At 43.7% G+C, this 21,392-nt stretch overlaps 1 protein-coding gene across 4 annotated transcripts in view; it reads right to left on the minus strand.

Moving 5' to 3' along the window:
- Positions 1–3,065: 3,065 nt before the first annotated feature.
- LOC118658101 (proton-coupled amino acid transporter 1) overlaps positions 3,066–21,392 on the minus strand; it is a 39,810-nt gene continuing 21,483 nt past the window's right edge. For all 4 annotated transcript variants that reach the window (XM_036313075.1, XM_036313077.1, XM_036313074.1 and 1 more), the window contains 3 exons: positions 20,948–21,114; positions 17,665–17,834; positions 3,066–7,413 (listed from right to left, as the gene is read on the minus strand). In XM_036313075.1, coding sequence (XP_036168968.1) covers positions 7,142–7,413; positions 17,665–17,834; positions 20,948–21,114 — 609 coding nt within the window. In that variant the 3' untranslated portion in view covers positions 3,066–7,141. The remainder of the gene's footprint in view (positions 7,414–17,664; positions 17,835–20,947; positions 21,115–21,392) is intronic.

A 21,392-nucleotide genomic window follows, 5' to 3' on the forward strand; every position in this document is an offset into this window, starting at 1 on the left:
CAGCTCCATCTTGAGGAGAGGCACAGGCTATCTCACCAAAGGAAGAACAGGAACTTTCTCACGGACCAGGCTGGAGAAAGACGAGCTTTAGAATCTTCTCAAGATTCCTCAACAAATCTATAGGTTGCACCGAAGGAAAGTGCTTAGACTGGCACAAAACTCAAAATGAATATAGTGATGTCAACTCCTTGCAGGCCATGCGACCACACTCCCTACCGAAACTACGCTGAATTTGGTAACCAACCAATTCCAGACACATAAGTATTCAGAGCAGCTTTATTTGCAATTGCCAGACCTAAAAACTATGTAAATCTCTTTCGATTGTGACTGGTTAAGCAAATGGTGGTACCTCCATGTCATGGGATACAACTCAGCAATAAAAAGGAACAAATAATTGATACAGGCAATAACTTGGATAATCCTCAAGGAAACTGTATCTACTGAAAGAAGCCAATGTAAAGGAAACATACAGCATAATTCAATTTATATAACATTTGTGAAATAACATAAGAGATGAAGAATAGATTAGTGGTTCTGGAAGTTAGGGATGTGGGAGAGTGCAGAAGGTGAGTGTGTCTATAAAAGTGTAGAATGAGGAGTCTTGTGGGGATGAGAGTTAATCATCTTGATTGTAGGGGAGGAAGCTACACGTGATAAATTGCTTAGAGCTACACACACATACATGCACACACACAAATGAGTGCATATATAACTGGAAGAACCTGAATGAGCTCTATGGATTTCGCCAGTGTCCGTTTCCTGGTTTGGATAATGCACTACAGAAGGGGTGGGGGACCTTTTTTCTGTCAATGGCCCTCTGGATATTTATAACACCATTCATGGGCTATAAAAAATTATCAACTTAAAAACTAGCCTGTTATAGCCCTAGCCGGTTCCTCAGTGATTAGCAGCCGTGGGCAAACTACGGCCCGCGGGCCAGATCCGGCCTGTTTGAAATGAATAAAACTATTGAAAAAAAATACCGTACCCTTTTATGTAATGATGTTTACTTTGAATTTATATTAGTTCACACAAACACTCCATCCATGCTTTTGTTCCGGCCCTCCAGTCCAGTTTAAGAACCCATTGTGGCCCTCGAGTCAAAAAGTTTGCCCACCCCTGGATTAGAGCATCAGCCCATGGACCAAAGGCTCATGGATTCAGTTGCAGGTTCAATCTAATCCTGGGCGGGAGGCAAACAATTTCTCTCCCTTCTCTCTCTCTCTCTCTCTCCTCTCTCTCGCGCCCCCCCCCCCCGCCCCCCCGGTAAGGGTTTAAAAAAAAAAAGTAAAAACAGTTTATTTGTACACGTGTGTAATAGGCTAACTCTAAGGAAGCCAGCCCACCTAGCAAAGAGCCCCTGTGTAGCTATGGTCCAAATTCAGTCCACTGTCACTCTAGTTTATGCCTCCAGCAGTGCAGTGGGCTTACCAGGATGGCCCTGGTTACCCAGAGGGAGGGATCACAACCAGAATGTGAGCAGAAATAAAAATGTAAAGAGGTAAACAATCTAAGGTTGAATGCTCTATCCAAAGGAAGTGAGCAAAACATGACAAACACACACACACACACACACACACACGCACGCACGCACGCGCGCGCGCCTAAGTAAAATTGCTCTAGTCTTGGTTTTCTTCAATTCAGCTAGGCACTTTATAACATCTAATCCTCACAACAATCCCTAAGGAGACCTCCCTGCTAAGGCTGCAAGAGGGGGAGGAAGCCAGGACCCTGGGAAGCGCTAGGGCTCTGTAATCACAGGACTTGCATGTGCACCAGTTCTGCCACTTACTAGGCAGTGACCTCGAACAGTCACTGAATCTCTTTGACCCTCCAGTTCCAGTAATGATACTGATAAGTGAAAATGGTCATAACACATGCTCTACCTTCCTCTCTTGGGAAAGTGTTACACTTAACAGGGCTCTGCTTTTTGAACAAATCTAACTCAGTAGCCAACAAAGATCAGTTTTCAGATCCTCTAAGGGTCCATGAGATGGTCTTGTTTTTCTTCTTATATGTGACAAAAAGACAAGGGAAGTCATCTCTTCCACTGTCTTGAAATCAGTCCCCCAATTTTTTTAAAATATATTTTATTGATTTTTTACAGAGAGGAAGGGAGAGGGACAGAGAGTCAGAAACATCGATGAGAGAGAAACATCAATCAGCTGCCTCCCACACACTCCCACTGGGAATGTGCCCACAACCAAGGCACATGCCCTTGACCGGAACTGAACCTGGGACCCTCCAGTCCGCAGGCCGACGCTCGATCCACTGAGCCAAACCAGCCAGGGCCAGTCCCCCAATTTTAAGAAAATTAGGTGTTACCTCTCATATCAGTCAGGGTTCTTCAGAGAAACAAAGCCAGTAAGATTATATATATATATATATACACACACACACACACACACAGAGAGAGAGAGAGAGAGAGAGAGAGAGAGAGAGAGAGATTTTCAAGGAATTGACTTATGTGATTGTTGAGGCTGCTAAGTCAAAAGTTCATAGGGTAGGTTAGCAAGTTGAAAACTCTTGAGCAAAAACTGATGCTGTAGTCTTGAAGCAAATTTCTTTTACCTTAGTGAAATCTGTTTTGCCGTAAAGGTCCTTCAACTGATTAAAGGAGGCCCACCCACATTTTGAGGATAATATCTTTTCTTTAAAGGTGACTGATTGTAGATTTTAGCCACATCTACAAAATATCTTCACAGAAACACCTAGGTTAGTGTTTGAATGAACGACTGGGATTATTGAACGCTACAGCCTCGCCACACTGATGCATACAACTAACCATCACCCCGGTTTGTGTGATCCTCTGATATGCAGGGGGGGTTGAGAATTCCTACTCAGGTTTTTGGGAGAAGCAGGAGCAGACAGGAAGGGCAGGACTGTCTAACAGGAAAATCACTACCTGGCCCCTTTTTGGGGAACTCTCAATTCCATAGATGGTTCTATTGTTCACACTACTCCCCAGATGAGCTCCATGAAATACACCAGAAACATTGTGACCTAGGATCAAGGGGATCTGAGTGACTTTTTTTTAAGTGAAAACAAAAACACAGACGACAACCTTCAAAAATAAAAAATAAAATTCATTTATTGAACAGGAAAAGTTTAACACATGATCCGTATGCAGGACCCCAAACAAGATCTTCTATTAGCTCCTGCATGATCCTCATCTCTATACATACCATGTGGGAACACACATTCATGTAGACACACAACATACACAGTACTGTGTGGTTATCAAGATCTGCTGGACGGTAGTTTTTCATACTCCTCCTATTCACACATCCACTGACACGTTTTACAATAGTCACATAATTTTATCATTTACTAAAATAAAATAGCTTCCCCAGTATCACCTTGATTTAAATAAAAGAACACAGACACTCTCCACCTTATTCCCCCCGCCCTCCTACCCCCCACCCTACACACACACTCTGATAACATTGTATCAGCACCATTTATGTCCCCTGGCCAGGGAATGACCCAGTGGTACAAAGAACAAGGAAGAAATGCAACGAACATGCTGTCAGAGCAAACAACCTTGCAGCCAGCAAGGCCAATTGCCTCAAAGTATCGACCATGATTTCAAAGACAAACCACACCATCTCTTCTTCCCCTAACAGTCTTGGAGATTTGTAATGTACTTTGGAAATTTTAATTCAAAGGCACACTTGGAGCTGCCTAATTACCAAGTCGCGCCTCTTGTACTTTGTGTCTCCACTGTGAGGAACCAGCTTCACGTTCTGACCAGGGCCAATGCTGGGGCCTGCTGATTAGCTATGAAATAAAACCCACCGATACAAACCCCCTTGCTGTGGATGGTGAACTGAGAGAGCTGTAAACAGACATTGAGATTTTGCACTTCAAAAAAACATGAGGCGAACATGTAGTGTTAGACAGAAGTGATAGTCTACAATTTTGGGAGAAAATGGCAAGACAGGAATATGGGAGTAGGGGGAAGATTTTCCTAACATTTCTGTTTGGTGGGATCATCACTTTAAGACAACTGCTAATATTACAAATTTTACCTTTCGTGAAGGTAGAGAGTGAATAGTGAGCATCAGCCAGTGAAGGTGGCTGGGGAGGTGAGTGACAGAGGAGGAGGGCGGGCATACGCTGCAGATTCTCAGCTATGACCTGCCATACATTCGCAGATATCTGGCCAGGGTTTGTGCAGATGAAGGAAGGGCTCCTAGTAGCCAGACAGCAGCACATTATAAGTAATGCCACTTGTGAATAATGACAACTCTAGGCAAATTGAATAGAAGATGCCAGGTCATGCGCTTCCCAGCAAGCACCTACATTTAAGGGGAGGTACACTGCCGACAGGGAGCTGGAAACATGCTCCCAATAGTGGTGTTTGCAGGACAGAACAAGGGGCTCTGAGCAGCTACCTCTGAGCTAATAAAAATCTGGGACTGCATTGGGGGAGGGGCACAGAGCCTAACAGTATTGGGCCAGAAAATCCAGGATTCGCCTTTGGTTTGGCAGATGCGGCCTCACACTCCAGAAGCCTTAGCTCTGCTGCTCCTGATCAGACTGCTACTTATGCTGGAGCTTTTTACCAGCAAGGCACGGGAAGAGGCTGGGCAGCTGTTCCTACAGGAGTCCCACAGGCAGCAGAAGAGGAAGCTTCCCTCAGCTGGCCCAGAGGGCTGGTTCCAGAAGACGAGGAGGGATCCCTCCCCCTGCCATCCTCTGGCTGACCCTTTTACTCAACACCTAATTGCAGTGCAAGTACACAACCGGAAAGGCCCACTGATGGGTTCGCCTTGCCTGATCTTCTGAAGCAGCCATTCGACTAGGCTGTCAAAGCAGGAGCCAGGAAAGAGATCAAACAGGGTGAAGGCCATGCCACAAAGCTTACAGAAGCCCCAAAGCTGGAGCCGCCTCTCCTATACACCACGTTCTCTAGGTCAGGGACCCTAAGGCAATAGCCTGCACTGTGCTAAGACCAGGGGCCAGGGGACCTCAGTATTGTGCTATCCAGTCCTCATGTCCCAGCCTCACAGTCCCAGTGTCACTGCCCACCTGGACAGGGCTGCTTCCCGCAGCTCCCTGCATGCACAGAAGCCTCCACAGCAGCTGTGGGCAAGACACTCTCCTGGTACGCACCTTCTCACTGAAAACAGCTCTCAGGCCCACGGTGGGGAGACGGCTGGAGCCCAGGCTTGCAAACAGGATATGGCGATTCTTGAACCCACTTTGATAACCTCTAAGCCTGAAGCTTCAGAGGGCAGGGCCGCTGCCACCTCTAGTTAGAATCTTGGTCACGAGCACCTGTTAGTGATCACCGAAGAGCAGGAACAGTGGATGAAAAGTGTCATTACCCTAAGGGAGACCAAGACACCACTGATCTCATCTTCCTAAGTTAGGTAGCACAGGAGTCACTGCAATGAGAGTTTGGCTTTGGAAGAGAAAAGAAAGAAAAAACTGGGGCTGTAAAGGTGGGTCATAGCCCTTACGAGCTTTGGTGAAACACAAAAACAAGAACCCTGATAAAATTGTGCTGCTCTCCCAACTTTCAGGGTGAACGGTAGCTCCAAGTAAGGAAGCAAGAGCCTGGTGACAGGAGTGGACGGCAGGATCCTACCACATATGCATGAACACACACATACACAGACACAGCTCAAGAAGTGGCGTTAATGACCAATGCCCCCCGAGAGACTTCTCACACCAAGAGGGAGGGGGCAGCCAAAAGCCAGGCCTTCTCTGCGGTTTGTTCCCAAATCTGAAGGCTGACCTTGAGGTGTGCCAACCCTGAGGCCATTTCTGATACTCAGGGGGAGGGACAGGAGTCACAATTAGTGTTTAGAACACAGGAGACCAAAATCCCAAGCAAGTGGTTCCTTTAGAGTCCAGGTCAAAAAGGCAGCCAGGACGGGACAGCATCTGCCCTATCCCCCGCTGATTGTAAACAACCAAGCACCACACTTAGTGTCAGACCAGCTGCTCTCAATTCTCTGAACTTAATTTCACACTCTCTGCGCACAATGACCTCATCGTCTCATCCATGGCAACAGTGTGGTTGTCTTCCCAGCAACTGAATGCTGCCATGCTGTTTGCATGGCAGGAGCTGAGGCTCAAAAACAGGCCTGAATGCACAAAGCAACCAGTTTATAAGCCTCCGTGGGCAGAAACATACCCCACTTGGCTGTCCTTAACCTTGGCCTCGTGCATTGGCAAATATTTCCCCGAGTCCTTCAGGTCTTCTCAGTATGAAATCAGGCTGGCCGATGGGAGGCAAAGTCCATGCCTCCCACAGAGGTTCACATTCAGATGATCCTGATTAAAACCTTTGGAGTGCTCAGCCACGTGTGCTGAGGACCTAAGCAGACATTTCCTGCAGCAAGTTTCTTTTCAGCAGGAAAAGCTCAGTACCAATGTACTGAGGAAGGAACGAGTCACAATAACCCCCGATATAGAGTCTAAGAAAAAAAAGCTAATTTTAAATAAAATATAAATATCTTCCATTGAGGCAGCACTTGATATTTTTCGGGAGCTAAAGCAACTAAGAACATAGTATTGTGACCCACACAAGGAATTAGAGAGGAGGTGTTGCCAGTCATAGCAAGCCAGAGAGAGTAAAAATTAAAAACTCCAGCTTTGGGGGCTGGTTTTAAACTACTAGGGACATCCAGACACCTGCTGGAGACTTGAATAGGTAGGTGAATATTGAGGTAAAATATTGGGGAGAGAGATGAGAAAGAGATAGGCCCGGCTTTCTAAAGAGGGGGAGTCTCACTTATTTCATGTAGGCCTGGACCAGGAAAGGAGACGCTAAAATTTTTAAATAAAGTGAGCTGTGCAACAAGAATAATTTGGGGGAGGTGGGTCAGAGGAGAGTGCAAGTAAGGAAGGAGGCATGATGAGGGAAAACAGTTGTAAAGTTCTGGGTTAAAATAAGTACAAATGAACAATGATGGCACTGCCACTAAAGGTACCTCCTGCATATCTGCTACCCACTCTCCACCTTGCCCTCAGGTCTGGCCCAGAGCACCTAGGTGCCAGGTAGCAGGGTTTCTGAACAGCAACCTTGATTTTCCCCAGAGCCTGGACCCTCCCTGAGGCTCTGGAGCCAGGTGCTAGGGAACACACAGAGGTGGGGTGGGTAGGTGCAGGAAATGCACCCAGAAGGCTATGCAAAGGCACTGGTGGAGTTGATAAAACTGGGAGCAGGACTTGGCTGGATCAGCTCGTAGAGAGCCTCATATGTCCCCACCACAAAGCCCACGAAGCCCAGGATGCTGATCAGGGCGTCCTTGGCAATGGTGAGGGGGCTCAGGCCCTCTGAGTAGTAGGTGGTGATCTCCAGGAGGGGTGGGATGATGAGGGCCAGGGCACTGCTGCTCACGGAGCCCACTAGCGAGATGACCAGGTCCAGGCGGGGGATGAGGATGGCCAAGATGCCTGTGGGAGAGAGGACAGGGATATTCAAGACTGCCCAGAGCTGGAAAAGACCTCACTATTCTGCTATTTTTAGCAAGTGTCCTTCTCATAAAATGGAGAACTTAGGGAAACTAAGACATTATCCAGCCCAATCTCTTAATCCATAGATGAGAAATAAATGCCCAGAGAGGTGGAGTAACCTGGGTCTCAGTGCAAGATCAGCAAAACTGGGACTGGAACCCATATCTCCTGGCTCCAGTCACCCGGCTTTCAGCTTTCCTATCACCGTGCATCACTTCCATCAAATGATATTACAGGGCAATCTGGTCCTACCAAGGGAGAGGCAGTGTAGAGCAAAAAGGAAGTGGACCATATCTGAGTGACTGCTCCCTCGCTTACCACTGAGGATACCTCAACACAAACATCTCTACTTGACTGACAAGAAACAAAATAGGGAAAAGCCCTCCTTCTTCTGGAATGATACTATGATAAACCCCATTTCACAGAGCATGTCCATACATGGAAAGTAAAAGTACAGTCAAGCCTCAGTTCTCAAACATCTCCGATCTCAAACTATTTGGTTCTTGACCAAATTATTCATGAAAAAAGTGTCTCCAGCCCTGGCCAGTTTTGGTCAGTGGTTAGAGTGTTGGCCCATAACAGAAGGATCATGGGTTTAATTCCAGTCAAGGGCTCCAGTTGGGGTAATGGGGAAGGCAGCCAATCAATGCCTCTCTCACATTGATTGATCTCTCTTTCTCCCTCTCTCTCTCTCTCTCTCTCTCTCTCTCTGCCCCACCCCCTCCCCGCTCCCCCTCTCCCTCTCTGCCCTTTCACGCTGATACCTAAACATGACAAAAAGCATCTCTCAGGCACACAGGGATGGGTAGGTGCAGGGGATGCACCCAGATGGCTATGCAAAGGCACTGGTGGGGTTGCTAAAAGCATGTTGCTAAGGGTGTGAAAGTGCTCACAAAACAACAATCACAGGCAACTAAAGAGGTAGAAAAATTATTGATTTGAATAGAAGTAAAGCAGTTAGCTGGTGATAGCATTTTGGAGGAAATGATACGTGAAAAAGCAAAGATGTTGCATACTGACCTCCTGAAAGACACCCCTGAAATGAGTACTGAAAGAGATTTGTTTAAGGCTAGATAGGGGTTGTTTGATACATTTAAGAAAAAAAGTGTTTATTAGACATATACTGCATATAAGAAAGGTTAAAACAGGAAATCATTTGTGAGTCTGGAACAGATTAATTTAACTTATATTACTTCTAATGGGGAAAAAATAATTCCGTTTTCAAACAAATAACTTTTCAAACAGCCTTCCACAATGAATTAAGCTTGAGAACCGAGGTTCCACTGTAGTTCTGTATACAGGCTGACTGCATACACAATGACCACGTCCCTGTGCCAGGACAAGCTAGTAATGGGCTCCCACACCTGAAACGTAGGCCCACGTTTATGTGAGGAAGGTGGAACTGACGAGGATGAATGGGGGCTGCATTAGGAAATGCCATCAGGTTCACTACCATACCAATGACTGGACCACTGCTAAGCTGGTCAGACAGTGCTGTTTAAAACCAAGGGGAGGAGGCTTCACTGACCACACTGACCCAGTGCCAAGGGACCCCACTATTCCCATCTAACTCAGCTTTCCATTGGAGGGGAAGGCCAATGTTTCACGAGGCTATGCAGTGGTTCTCAACCTTCTGGCCCTTTAAATACAGTTCCTCATGTTGTGACCCAACCATAAAATTATTTTCATTGCTACTTCACAACTGTAATGTTGCTACTGTTATGAATCATAATGTAAATATCTGATATGCAGGATGGTCTTAGGCGACCCCTGTGAAAGGGTCGTTCGACCACCAAAGGGGTCACAACCCACAGGTTGAGAACCGCTGCAGAGGATTATGGGCTCTGGAATTAGGCTCTTGTGTGTGAACCCTGGCTCTACTGAGTGACATTGGGGAAGTTATGGCTCCTTTCTATTCTCCAGTTTTCTTGTGGGAAAAATGAAAATACTAATAGCTCCTAAGTCACAAAGATGTCATGATGACCAAGGAGGTTGATTACACATGCACCTAACAAAAGGCCTGTTGTACAACAGGCATGCGATATAGTTAATATTATCATTAGCTTATATTTTGCTGCTTATGAAAAATGTATCTTTAACTCATTAGTAATCAAATGTATTTTCATGGATTGTCTTCCCCGTTGCTGGCCTCCAACTGACAGTGATCGAGGGCACATCTATTATCTCCCTGAGCCCTGAGGGGTACCTTTGCCATGGGGGATTTAGTTCTAACTTCATAAAGCAACAATACAATCAAATTGCCCTAAGAGAGGTGTCACACAGGTGAGATTGTCAGAACATCTCAGTTCAATGCAGCCAATTTTACCCTTCAGGTGGACTGTCTAAGTCAATCAATTCATCGCTGCCTCTTTGGCTGAGCATCAGATGAAAGTCCTGGGTTTTATTTACTGGCTAGGTTTTGTGAGAAACACTTTTAAACTGGAATACCATTCCCTGCAGTAAGAGGAGAGGCCCGTAGGAACTGAGATTTATCAGGGGAGAGGCGGATTCACATCTCCTGTCTCATATGTACTCTGCAGCTGTGGGGTCCCATACGTAGTCGCCAACTATTTAAATTTAAAGAATTCAGTTCCTCATTCACACTGGCCACATTTCAAGGACTTACCAGCCACCTGTGTGCCTAGTGACTACTGTCCTGGACAGCACAGACCGGAATACTTCCAACACAGCCGAATGTCTAGTGCAGTGATTTTCAACCTTTTTCATCTTATGGTACTCATAAACTAACTAAAATTCTGCAGTACACCAAAAAATATACTTTTTGCCACTCTGACAAAAAAATAGGTATGATTTTAATTTATTCACACTGGACAGCTATTGTTGTGTTGGCTCTCCTCACTTTTTTCTATTAATCCTCACCCAAAGATATTTTTTCTAGTGTTTTTTTAGAGAAAGTGGAAGTTGGGGGGGGGGGGGTGGAGACACATCAATGTGAGAGACATATCGACTGGTTGCCTCCCACATGCAGGGGATCGAGCCTACAACCAAGGTATGTGCCCTTGACCCGAATTGAACATGGGACCCTTCATTCTGTGGGCAGACGCTCGAAACACTGGCTAGAGCTATTGTCATTTTTTTATTTGACGATCTAAGGAAAAGAGGTCAGAGGCCCTGACTAAATAGTCAGCTACTGTACGTTTTAAAAGTACTTATGACACACAGGTTGAAAATCACTGGTCTACTGTAGTGTCTAGCAGACAGCACAGCAAAGCATCTACTCATTAAGCTGAATCTGCCTCGGCTCCATGGGTATGACTGCTGTTCCCATGGAAAGAGAGGCCCAGAGAAGTCACATGATATAAAGTGACAGAGCTGGAACTAAATCCTGGACCTCAAGGTCCTGGTACAGTCACATCATAGACCTTAAGAGTAAGAAAATACAGACTAACATACAGACCCACAGAAGGATGGAGAACAGGGGACCTGGCTGATCAGCAGAAAGCTCCTGTCTGGGAAGAACTGGGGGAGTCAGATGTTGAGTTAGCTTTGCCAGGGAGGCACCACAATGGTTTGGCAGAGAATCTAGCACATAGTCAGCCCTGACCTCTCTGCTTTGTAAAGGGTCTTGGGGCCTGATAACAAGAATAGTGCAGGGGTTCTGAGTCTTAGATCTGGCCCTCCATGGTTTCATAGCTTTGGGACAATCCTGTTCTCTTTCCTTCTTCCAGCAATCAACCACAGAGGCAATTATCCATCCATACCTTCACTGTTCTGAAGCCTTCAGAAAGTCTACCAAAAATGTAGGCTTTTAACAATAGTCTGTTTTGGCCCTTAGCTATTTTCAAATAAACAGAGTTGGTGATATTCCTCATATCTTCAGGGTTAAATTTGGAGGCAAAATGTCTTTAGGCTGATGACAAAATGGCTTTCTCATCATGGATAACCTAATGCTCAGTAAAAGTTGATCTGCTGTGTGCCATAGAATAAGACACTTGCCCTCTCTGGCATCTGGGTCTCCATCTGCGCATACAGGTATGTGGTTGAGAGTTCAGGCTCTGGACTGAGAACCTAGGCTCCAATCTCAGGTCTACCACAAACCAGTTATTTAACCTCTTTAAGACTCATTTCCCCTACTGCTAAATAGGGATGGTCAAATGTAAAGATCTTAGAGGACTAAGCACATAATGAATGCTGCATAAATGGTACCTAATATAATTACCAGTCCCTGCTTAACAACATACTGTGATCCAGGGTAAATCGGCTCATCATTCTAAGACTCAGTTTACCCATGAATAGGTGCCTGTAGGAATACTGAATGACTGCTGAAGTCTCAACCAACTCTGAATTTTAACGAACTGTTCAATGCAGATTCAGTAGCTTGGGAATGTGTTCTGGGAGATGTACCTCAGCTCACTGTCAACCGAGAAGCACTGTGTGCTGCTCAAGAGCGGCACAGCAGTGAGGGATGGGACGCCTCTCCTCGAACACACGGTTGTGCCAAAACAGCTTCTAGCCCTGGTTTTGTACCATTAAAGGGAGTGTGTTATTCCTCTGGTGCCAGTTCCTGTTTCCATGGCTGCTCCAGCTTGCTTAAGAGAAGGGAGGCTTTTATCAGGGACAGTGAGTCCCAGGAGGAGACAAGACAGATGACCTGCCTGGCCCTTTCCCAGCTCCGAGTCTGTCATTTCCTCTCCATCGCTCACATTAACCTGAAGGACAGATGGACATTCATGATATGAGTGTGAAGTGAAGTCAGATGTGCTCCATCCACTCTGAGATAAGAATTAAGCAGAAAGAGAAACAGAAGCTTATGTGATCAGAATCTTTCCTCAGATTGGACAGAGATGTTACACTTCATCATGACATTTTTAAAAGCAATCTAAAAATTTGTTCTTGTTTTTACTGCAAAGGATATATAAGATAAGTATACTTAACACAGTTATCCTTAACAGGGATATTTTTAAACAGGCAAAATTTTTTCTTAACGCTAGGACCACAGGGCTGCAAAAAACTCTCTTCCTGTCCTAGATGAACCAGATACCATAACTGAACCCTAAATAAAGCCTGGCATTGGGGAAAGATAATGGGGGGAGAAGGCAAGAAGAATGAGCCTCCCACTCATATGAGGGAAGAGAAAAAGAAGAGGACCCAAAGTAGCATAAAAGCCCCAAGGGTTCAACAGCAAGGATATCTGTTTTGTCACCATGCAAAATGTGGCAAACTAGTTTTAACTAATTCCAGAGGTAGGAATCAGGTACTTAGCAAATATATGGGAGCAACTAAAACTTCTAAATGTTCTTATGAGTTAAAGCTCTCTAGAAAGAGAAACTCAAGAAGGTAGAGATCTCAGGAAACAGCCAACTGGAACCACCCTCTCCCACTCTCTGCACTTTCCCACAAAAGAACACCCCATAAAAGAGGAAGATAGCACACTCCCAACTGCAGGTCCATAGCCCTCTGCAGCAGCAATAGAAAGCGAGGCTGAGGACAACTCAGCTAGGCCACGTGATAAGTCAAGAGGCTCCAATGGTATTACAAAGCATCTTCCCTTTGGGTTAAAAAGACTACAAATGTGATCTTTTAACAGCTGAAGCAACATGAGGCAAATGGCCATGTTCAGAGAAGGAACTGATTGGGATTCTGGAGTCTGTGGTTTTAGGCCAGCAATGGAAAGAGCTGACTAATGCACAAGAGAAGAGAAAGAACTTAAAAGAATAAACACACACTTACAGAAACATGATCTAAAATCATATCCCAATTGGACACTTACAGCTCCTGGGTCTGGAAGCTCTTTCTGCCATTTTATTACGATTGATGGTGGGAAAGCCCACCCGTGTTACTCTTAATCTAGAAATTTAAATTAATTAATTTAAATCTACCTTTAAACTAATTATAGTCTTAGATAGAATATATAATTTCATTTAGTTGAAATACAAATTTTAAAAAGTACAAAAGCAAGGCAAACAACCTACATATCTAACACTAAAGGAGTAGTTTAGTAAATATGATCCAGTAATATAATAGAATGTCATGCAGTCATGAAAATATTTATGAAGGATATGTATATTTATGATATAATATTCAATAAAATGCAACAAAGTTATGTGTATACTATGACTGAAACTATTTTTAAATTCACCCATGAGGATTCACGCAGAAAATGCAAAAGAAAATTAAAATTATTCTGTTAGTCAGTAGGATATTGGGAATTTCTTCCTCAATAATCTCAGATATAGACATTCTCCAAATATCTTTACATTAACTTTATTTTTTCAAGCAATATTTTGGTCAAAATCTAAAATCAGGCTTAAAGTAGTTGCGCAGAATTACAGAATTTTAAACTTGAGAGAAACCTTAGTGATCGATGCCCTTCATATCTTTAGTTGAGGCCTAATGAGGGTTCCTGGAGCTGGGACCCAGGCACAGCTAATTTATGCTGCTTCCTTCTTCATTTAGCTGCAAGGCCAAGAAGTGTGAAAGGCCAAAAGTTGCTGATAAGCCACTATGGATTTGGAAGCTTTATGCTCTAAACGGTCTGGCTTCTGGAATGTTTTACGAGTATGCACTGTAGACTGAACAGGCCTCTCAGTTGATATGGTTTTATGTTATTACACTTCAACAATAGGTTTCTGAAATTCTCATAGCTAACTGAAGTGAAATGTTTCACATGGCAAATGCCACAGACAATTAGTACCAACCACTGAAGGACAGGTTAGTGCCTCATGGAATCCTAAAAAAGTATTCTTCCTGCACCTCTCGGCTCCCCAGATGGTGCCAGCCTCTTTCAGCCTCTCCTTCTACAAAAGCCCTGGACATAAGGTGACCTGCAGAGTTGACATTTCTAAACATATGGGCTGGAAGTAAATACTGAAGTCATAGCAAAATGAGCACCATTCCCTGGCATGCATATTTTCCCAGCCCCTCCTTCCCAGAAGTTTAAAACTTAACATCAAAAAGTAGACAGAGCACCCAGCAGGTGTTGCTCATTGGTTCAGCGTGAACCAGGAGGTTGTGGTTTGATTCTGGTCAGGGTACATGCCCAAGTTGTGGGCTCAGTCCCAATGGGGAGTGTGCAGGAGGAAACCAATCAATGATTCTCTCACATCATTGATGTTTCTATCTCTCTCCCCCTTCATCTCTCTGAAATCAATAAAAACTCTCTCTCTCTCTCTCTCTCTCTCTCTCTCTCTCTATATATATATATATAAAGTAAAGCAATCTTTGGGGGATAAAGGAGAGTGATGAGAAGTTTAATTTCAATTGGATAAAAAATATGAGGCTGGACCAAACTGCCCTGCTCCCCTTGAGGAAGAAGAGGAAAAATTGGGGGAAAGACAAGAAAACACCAAAAATAAAAATAAAAAGGTTGCCATTAAAATGTATGGGTATAACTGAAAATAATGAGTTACATCAAAGCTCTAAAATCACATACCAATCAACCTTATGCAAAAACATCTGAAAGTACAAAGAAACAAAAACAAAATGAACTCACATAAAAACATTTAAATTGGTGCTACAGTGAAAGGCCTCTCCTGAATCCCACAATTACTTCAGAGTCTCCAGGGAAGGCTAGGGAAGCCAGAGTGCTCAGAGATGAAGGGGCTTCATCCCTTAATAGGATGACAATGCAATGCTAAGTCACAAGAGATCACAGAAGGGAAAAAACAACTGAACGTGCTTAAAGATCAAAAGCAACTTGAGTCCTTTGAGCATCATCCTATAGAAGAAAGGCGAGAACCCACAGACAGCCAGGAAAAGTGAAACAAAAACCAACGGCATCTAAGGACAGCATGAGGTCTGTGAATCAGAGACTGGTGACTCCTACAGGGAGGAGCAGAAAGAAATCTGGCAGGAAGCAAGACATATGCTACTGAAGGCTAAAGCCAGACTTGAGAAGGAAATGAGGCCGCGAGAGGAATCAGGCCCAGCATCACTGCCCAGCTCTTCGGTCAGAGAGAGCTACTATCTATGCAGTTACAGCACATTTCACCTAGACAGACCTAGTTTTCCTAGAGGAACCGCTTTGAAACAAAGCAAATCACATGAATTATCCCCACCCTTTCTCCCAATGCCCTTTGGATCAAAGAATTGGGGCCCTGAGAGTTGACATTATAAACGCCTGCATGTGGAATCAGTCTCCTCGATGCTTAAGGCTAATCCATTCACAGAAAAAAATATACATATCTGAATCAAAGCATCTGCAATTGCTGGCAGAAAACAGGGGTAAAATCTAGAGTCCAAGAATCCTATCAGCACACATTAAGGCAATTTACTGCCTTGAAAAGCAAAATATATCACCTTCCCTCCTTTGCAGTAGCTCTGAGCCAGCAGTGACCTGTGGACTGCCCTGGATTAGCTGCTGAGTGTACTGTTTCTACTGAGCTGGACTAGAGAGAGACTGAAGGTCTACCAAGTAAAGGCTACAAGGAGAATTCAGATTTGTGGTTGCCATCAGCTCTCTGGGCCTGGAAAAATCAAGGTGTCCCTTCTCTGCCCAGTTCCTTTCCAGCTCCACCCAGATATAAATCCTCCGGAGTGCTGCCCGAGGTTAAATCAGAAAGCATAACGAAAGGCCTTTACTTCCTTACTCCAGTGAGTTCTTTCCACACAGATATCCAGAATGATAAGCTTCTACCCACTATCCTTGAAGAACATAAAGAACTGCAGGTGGCTTGAGGAGGTCCATCCTACAATATCACTAGTGACTAGGCTATTCTCTTGAAGAGGTCTAGCCTCAGGTAGGCACTAGTCCAGTGATGGCTAGACCTTTTGAGCTCGGCGTGTCAGCATTTTGAAACACCCTAACTTAGCTCTGGTGCCATGTCACATATAGAAATTTTTTTATAAACAAAGACTTATATTTTTGATATTTATTTTATATATTTAAATGCCATTTAACAAAAAATTCAACCAAAAAAATGAGTTTGCGTGTCACCTCTGACACGCGTGTCATAGGTTCGCCATCACTGCACTAGTCTGTTCCCTTGAAGGGCCCTATCCTGTGATAGGCATTTATTTGTTCCCTAGTCTGTTCCCCTGACAAGGTCCATTCTGTGATAGGCACTTGTCTATTCCCTTGACGAGGTCTATTCTTGGAGAGGCACTAGGCTATCCCCCTGAGGAGTCCATTCTGAGATGGGCACTAGGCTGTTCACACTATTTTGCTTGGGTGGTTGAAGAGCATGGATAATCTCCTGCCTACCCTTCTCTTCCTAACTGGCAACCAATAAAATAATTTCTGATTTTCCATATTATGAATGAAAGCCAGACAACATCCACATAGTTCATCCCTAAACATTCAATTCTGGTTCAATTAAAAAATCATAGAGACCTATATTTATTCCAAAGACAAAATAAATAATAATAAAATGTCTGGGGAAGTCTCAATGTATTATGAAAAACATCTTGTCCCAAAAGAATAAAAATTTTTAAAGTAAAATAAAAAGCCAATATAGCCTAAAGAGAAATATGATTTAAGAATTTCAATTTGAAAAGCAATTGCAAATCTCCTAGTAATTTAAATTAAATGGCACAGATCAATTCATTTGGGGTTCTCTATTGTATCAACTCACATAATCTGAAAAAAAATAGAAATAACTTTTGTTTTAAATTTATATCAGTTTCAACCAACAGCAAAAAGGATGAAATTTTATCTCTTAATTCACACCCCTGGATGTGTGGTCCAGAGAAGAGGAATAAAACAAAAAGTGATCAAACACCTGGTTAAACGACAGAAAAATTTCTAAGAAACATTTATGTAGACCAACATCCAAAAATGTCTAGAGTATCATTCAGCTGAAAGGAAATCTAAGGACAGACTGTCACACTGCAAAAGTGATCATTTGAAAAAACAAGTAAACATGTACCGACTATCACAGTAACCTGTACTCACTCATTATGAATATGGTGAAATGGCTCTCTTTTAGGCTTTTACTGTATTTTATATGGAATAGTAATTATACATCTTTACTATGACTTTCGACCACCTCTGTAGCATTTCACACCATATTGATAAATGTCAGTCCCCATTCCCAAGTTCTGTATAGTACATATGTCATTAATTCATCTAACATCTGGACACACCTCAACTCTGAAACAGGAGCGTGCCCAGCCTCCCGTTCACCCACACTGGCAATTTCACTACAACGTAAACTCTCCCTCATGAAAGCTCTGGAGGCTGGGTGCCCTTGGGAAAAAACAAACAAGGCAATTCTCCCATGTTCTACTCACATGTCAGGCAAACCAGCATGGTGCGCACCAACAGGTCCACCGCCAGCTCCCAATGCTCAGGCACGCGGGACACGAAGAAGGGGATGATGATCTCGGCTGGGACAAAGAACTGGATGGCATAGGTGAAGAAGATGCCAATGGAGTAGAGCAGCTTCACCGACTGGTACAGCCTGCAGAGAGAGCCCAGATACATTCAAAAGCCGTTCCGCACTCATATACTAGTAGGAATAGTGCAAAACTGTCTGGTCCCATTGTGATTTGACCATATCTATCTAAGCTACAAGTGCATGTGTTTTTTGGACCCAGAAATTTCATATCTAGCAATTTATCTGGCAGATACATTTGCACATATACACAAAAACTTACATTCAAAATATATCATTGCAGCATTATTTAAGTACAAAAGACTGAAAACGGTTTAAATGTTAATCAGTGGAGAACTGGTTAAATACATCATGGTGTCCCCATATAGCAGTTAAAAAGTGTGAGGCAGGACTCACATGGGATTAGCTTTATGATATACTATTAAGAGAAAAAATCATGAAGCAGTACAGTGTCTACAGTGTGCTACAATTCGTTTTAAAAAGAGAAAAACCATTCTCCCTCACATACACACATATGTGACACACTTCCATACATGAAACATCTCCAGAAGGAAACACAAGAAACTGGCTGATACGGTTGCCTTTGAAATGGAAAGTTGTAGAACTGGGGACTAAAGGAGGTGAGTGGAAACTTAACCTTTTCTGTATACCTTTGAACATTTGGAATCTTTACCAGGGGCATATATCCTTTCAAACATAAAAGCAATTAAAAATACAAATAAATGTAACAAGCCTGTTTATTTATATCCTCCCCATACAATACAGAGTTCCCTAGAAACAGATGGTGACCAGCAGGATCAAGAGGCAGGAGCAGAATCCATCTTTCCACCCCACTGCAGCCATCTTCCTACCTCTGCTTCATGTGCAGCTTCTCAAGAAGACCATTAACTTGTCGGGAGATACCTCTGTCTACCCCATGCTTATGCAGAGTAGAATAAAAGCCTTACAAGCACTTATAGATCTCACATGACCATTAAATGGAAGACCACTCTGTCCCTAAGCAAAACTCCATGTCAAACAAGACCCTCATGGGTTGAGGAGCGAGAAACACTGGTATCCCTCCCTTTTTGGAAATCTATAAGTGATGATTATATTGTATATAACATGTACTAAATTTCTCTGTGGTTGAACTTAATACCTGGAACATGTTCTATGCTAGAAGCAGAATACCCCAGGAGAGACTGAGTTTGACAAAAGGTCTTACTTGCTCTAAGAATAGATGATAAAAACTCTTTGGAAAAATCAGCTGGTGGCTCTATAATTAAACTCGGGGCAGCACCAAAGCTTGCTGGAGTTCAGGGAAGTCTGGAATCAGGATACCCACCCGCAGGCCAAATAAATTGCACCTGAATTGAGGCAGAAAGATTAGAATAGCTGGGTTTAAGATCTCAGAGGAAAGAAGACAGATGCTCATCTATGGCTTTAGATTACACACATGTATAATGTGGGCTGCTTCTGCTGCTCCTGATCCACTTATCTTGTTATGCCGAGCTACCAGCTGATTCTTGATCGGGCAAGGACATTTGGAAATGTAAAAGCAGGCATCAGAGGGAAAGATAGAGTTTCTAAAAACAGTGACCCATTTCAGGTCTACCAGTTGGCTGGCCACATAACAAACTTAGCCCCCAGACCCCTGCTGACTAGGGTATCCTTTGCTAAACACAGACAACACTATTGAATAAACATTTTTATCAATTTTCTCAAGCTGCCCTTGCACAATGCCTCACCAATCAGAGCTCTAAAAAACACATAGGCAGATCAATGGGCCAGCTCGAAAGGTTATTCTGATCCCCAGGGCACTCAGCAAGCGTCTGTGTCTGTCGCAGCTGCTCTCCATAATGAAATTTTAATCTTCAAAAACAGAACTGTTGCTTAGGATACACCCTGTGACATCTACCTTTTTAGGAAGTATTTCAATATGTCTGTTTCCCTATACTTCAGAAACCAAGAGTTAAGGAAAGTGAAATATAGAAGGGCCCCAACAAGCCTTGGTCAAAGGTTAGTGGCCTCCATGTGCATATCAAGTCAGTGACTGCACGGGAGAGGCGCAGCGGAGGCTGGGACTAAGCAGAGTGCCCTCTCTCCCCTCTATTTGGACTGCTTTAAGGGGAATGGACTAGATACTTGAGCCTTCTAGGCTCATATTTCCAAGGGAGAAATATATCAATCAGTTGATCAACCAATCCATTCAGGATATGCCTCCATAGGAATTACTCATTCAAACAAAGAATAAAGCTAGGGCAAAATCCTACTTGTCCATGACACCAGCATACTATTACAAAGCTCTTTCTCACGCATATAATTTGATATTCATGGAAATCCTGGCAGGAAAAAATGACTATTCCTCATTCCCAAAAGAGGGAAGTGAGGCAGCGAGAAGTGTGATTTGTCCAAGGCCACAGAGCTAGGACATGGCAGATCACCTCTGTCCTCTATGCCCCAGCTGCTTCATGATAACATCTCCTCATGTAGAAAATGCTTCGGTCGCAGCATTTATTCCTCCTTTTTGTTCAAAATCATTCCCTGGGTGATGATCATACCAAGTGCTGGGATAAAATGGAGAAACAGACGGTTGCTGCCCTCATACAGCTTAGAGTGCAAGGAGATCACAGTACAGGTAAACAAACCATTACAACACAAAGGATAAAAAGCCTAATGGGAACTTATGGGAGCAGAGAGAAGGGGCATCTCACTGAGATTTGAAGTTGTGGTCAGTGAGACATCAGAGAATTTCTCAAAAAGAGCAACTCCTAGACCAAGTCCTCCTGACTGAATGGGAATTGGCCAGGGGTGGGCCCAGAGCCTGAAGGGCCCTGAGGCACATTAAGGAAGGCAAGGGGAAGCCTTTGAGGAGTTCTCCACAAGGTATGATTGGACTGAGTGTTCTCTCCAATGCATGATTGCACTGAATGTTAGGCAGCTCACACAGGTAGCAAGGAGGAGCCCTGATGTGGAGAAAGATTAAGACACAGGCAGTGTGCGATGGGTCTCCTCCTCCACTCTAGCTAAAAGCAATGGAAAAATATATCAAGTGAAGATTCACACACACACACCAAAAAAAAATTAAAGTGAAGCAGGCTGACTTAAGAGATAAGCAGGAGAAAGAATCTACATTCTGACCTATTACAGTGATTTAAAAAAATACTAGTGTTCCCAGGCTTCCATCCTCACCCACTTACCAGCAGTTAGGCAGGTTGAGAGTTATGCTGCCTTGGATATCAGCTCCAAATTGCAGGTACCCCAGACATCCCAGGCTGATGTAGAGGGTAGTGACAATGCCCATTCCCACATACAGGATGACTGGAAATTTCCGGGGATCCTTCATTTTGTTTTCAAGAGGCAGAACCTATGAGAGTAGTGAGAGAGAAGAGAAAACACAGCAAAGAGCAATATTAATAGCCAAGAAGAAAATGTAATATTTCAGAAAAAAGTAATTTATCTTTAGAATTCCCCAAAAGCAAGTCCATCCTTTATTAGACAAACAAATAAATGCAAGTTGTTTCCTCAGAAGCTCTCCTCTCAGAGCTTGAGACATAGAGCCCATAATCTCAACAGAGAAGTCCTGAGAGGTTAGGGTGGCAAGACTGGAACCCAGGACTAACACTCTGCCTCCTGCTCTGAGAT

Source organism: Myotis myotis, unplaced genomic scaffold, assembly GCF_014108235.1.
Source record: "Myotis myotis isolate mMyoMyo1 unplaced genomic scaffold, mMyoMyo1.p scaffold_m19_p_6, whole genome shotgun sequence".
Classification (NCBI taxonomy): domain Eukaryota; kingdom Metazoa; phylum Chordata; class Mammalia; order Chiroptera; family Vespertilionidae; genus Myotis; species Myotis myotis.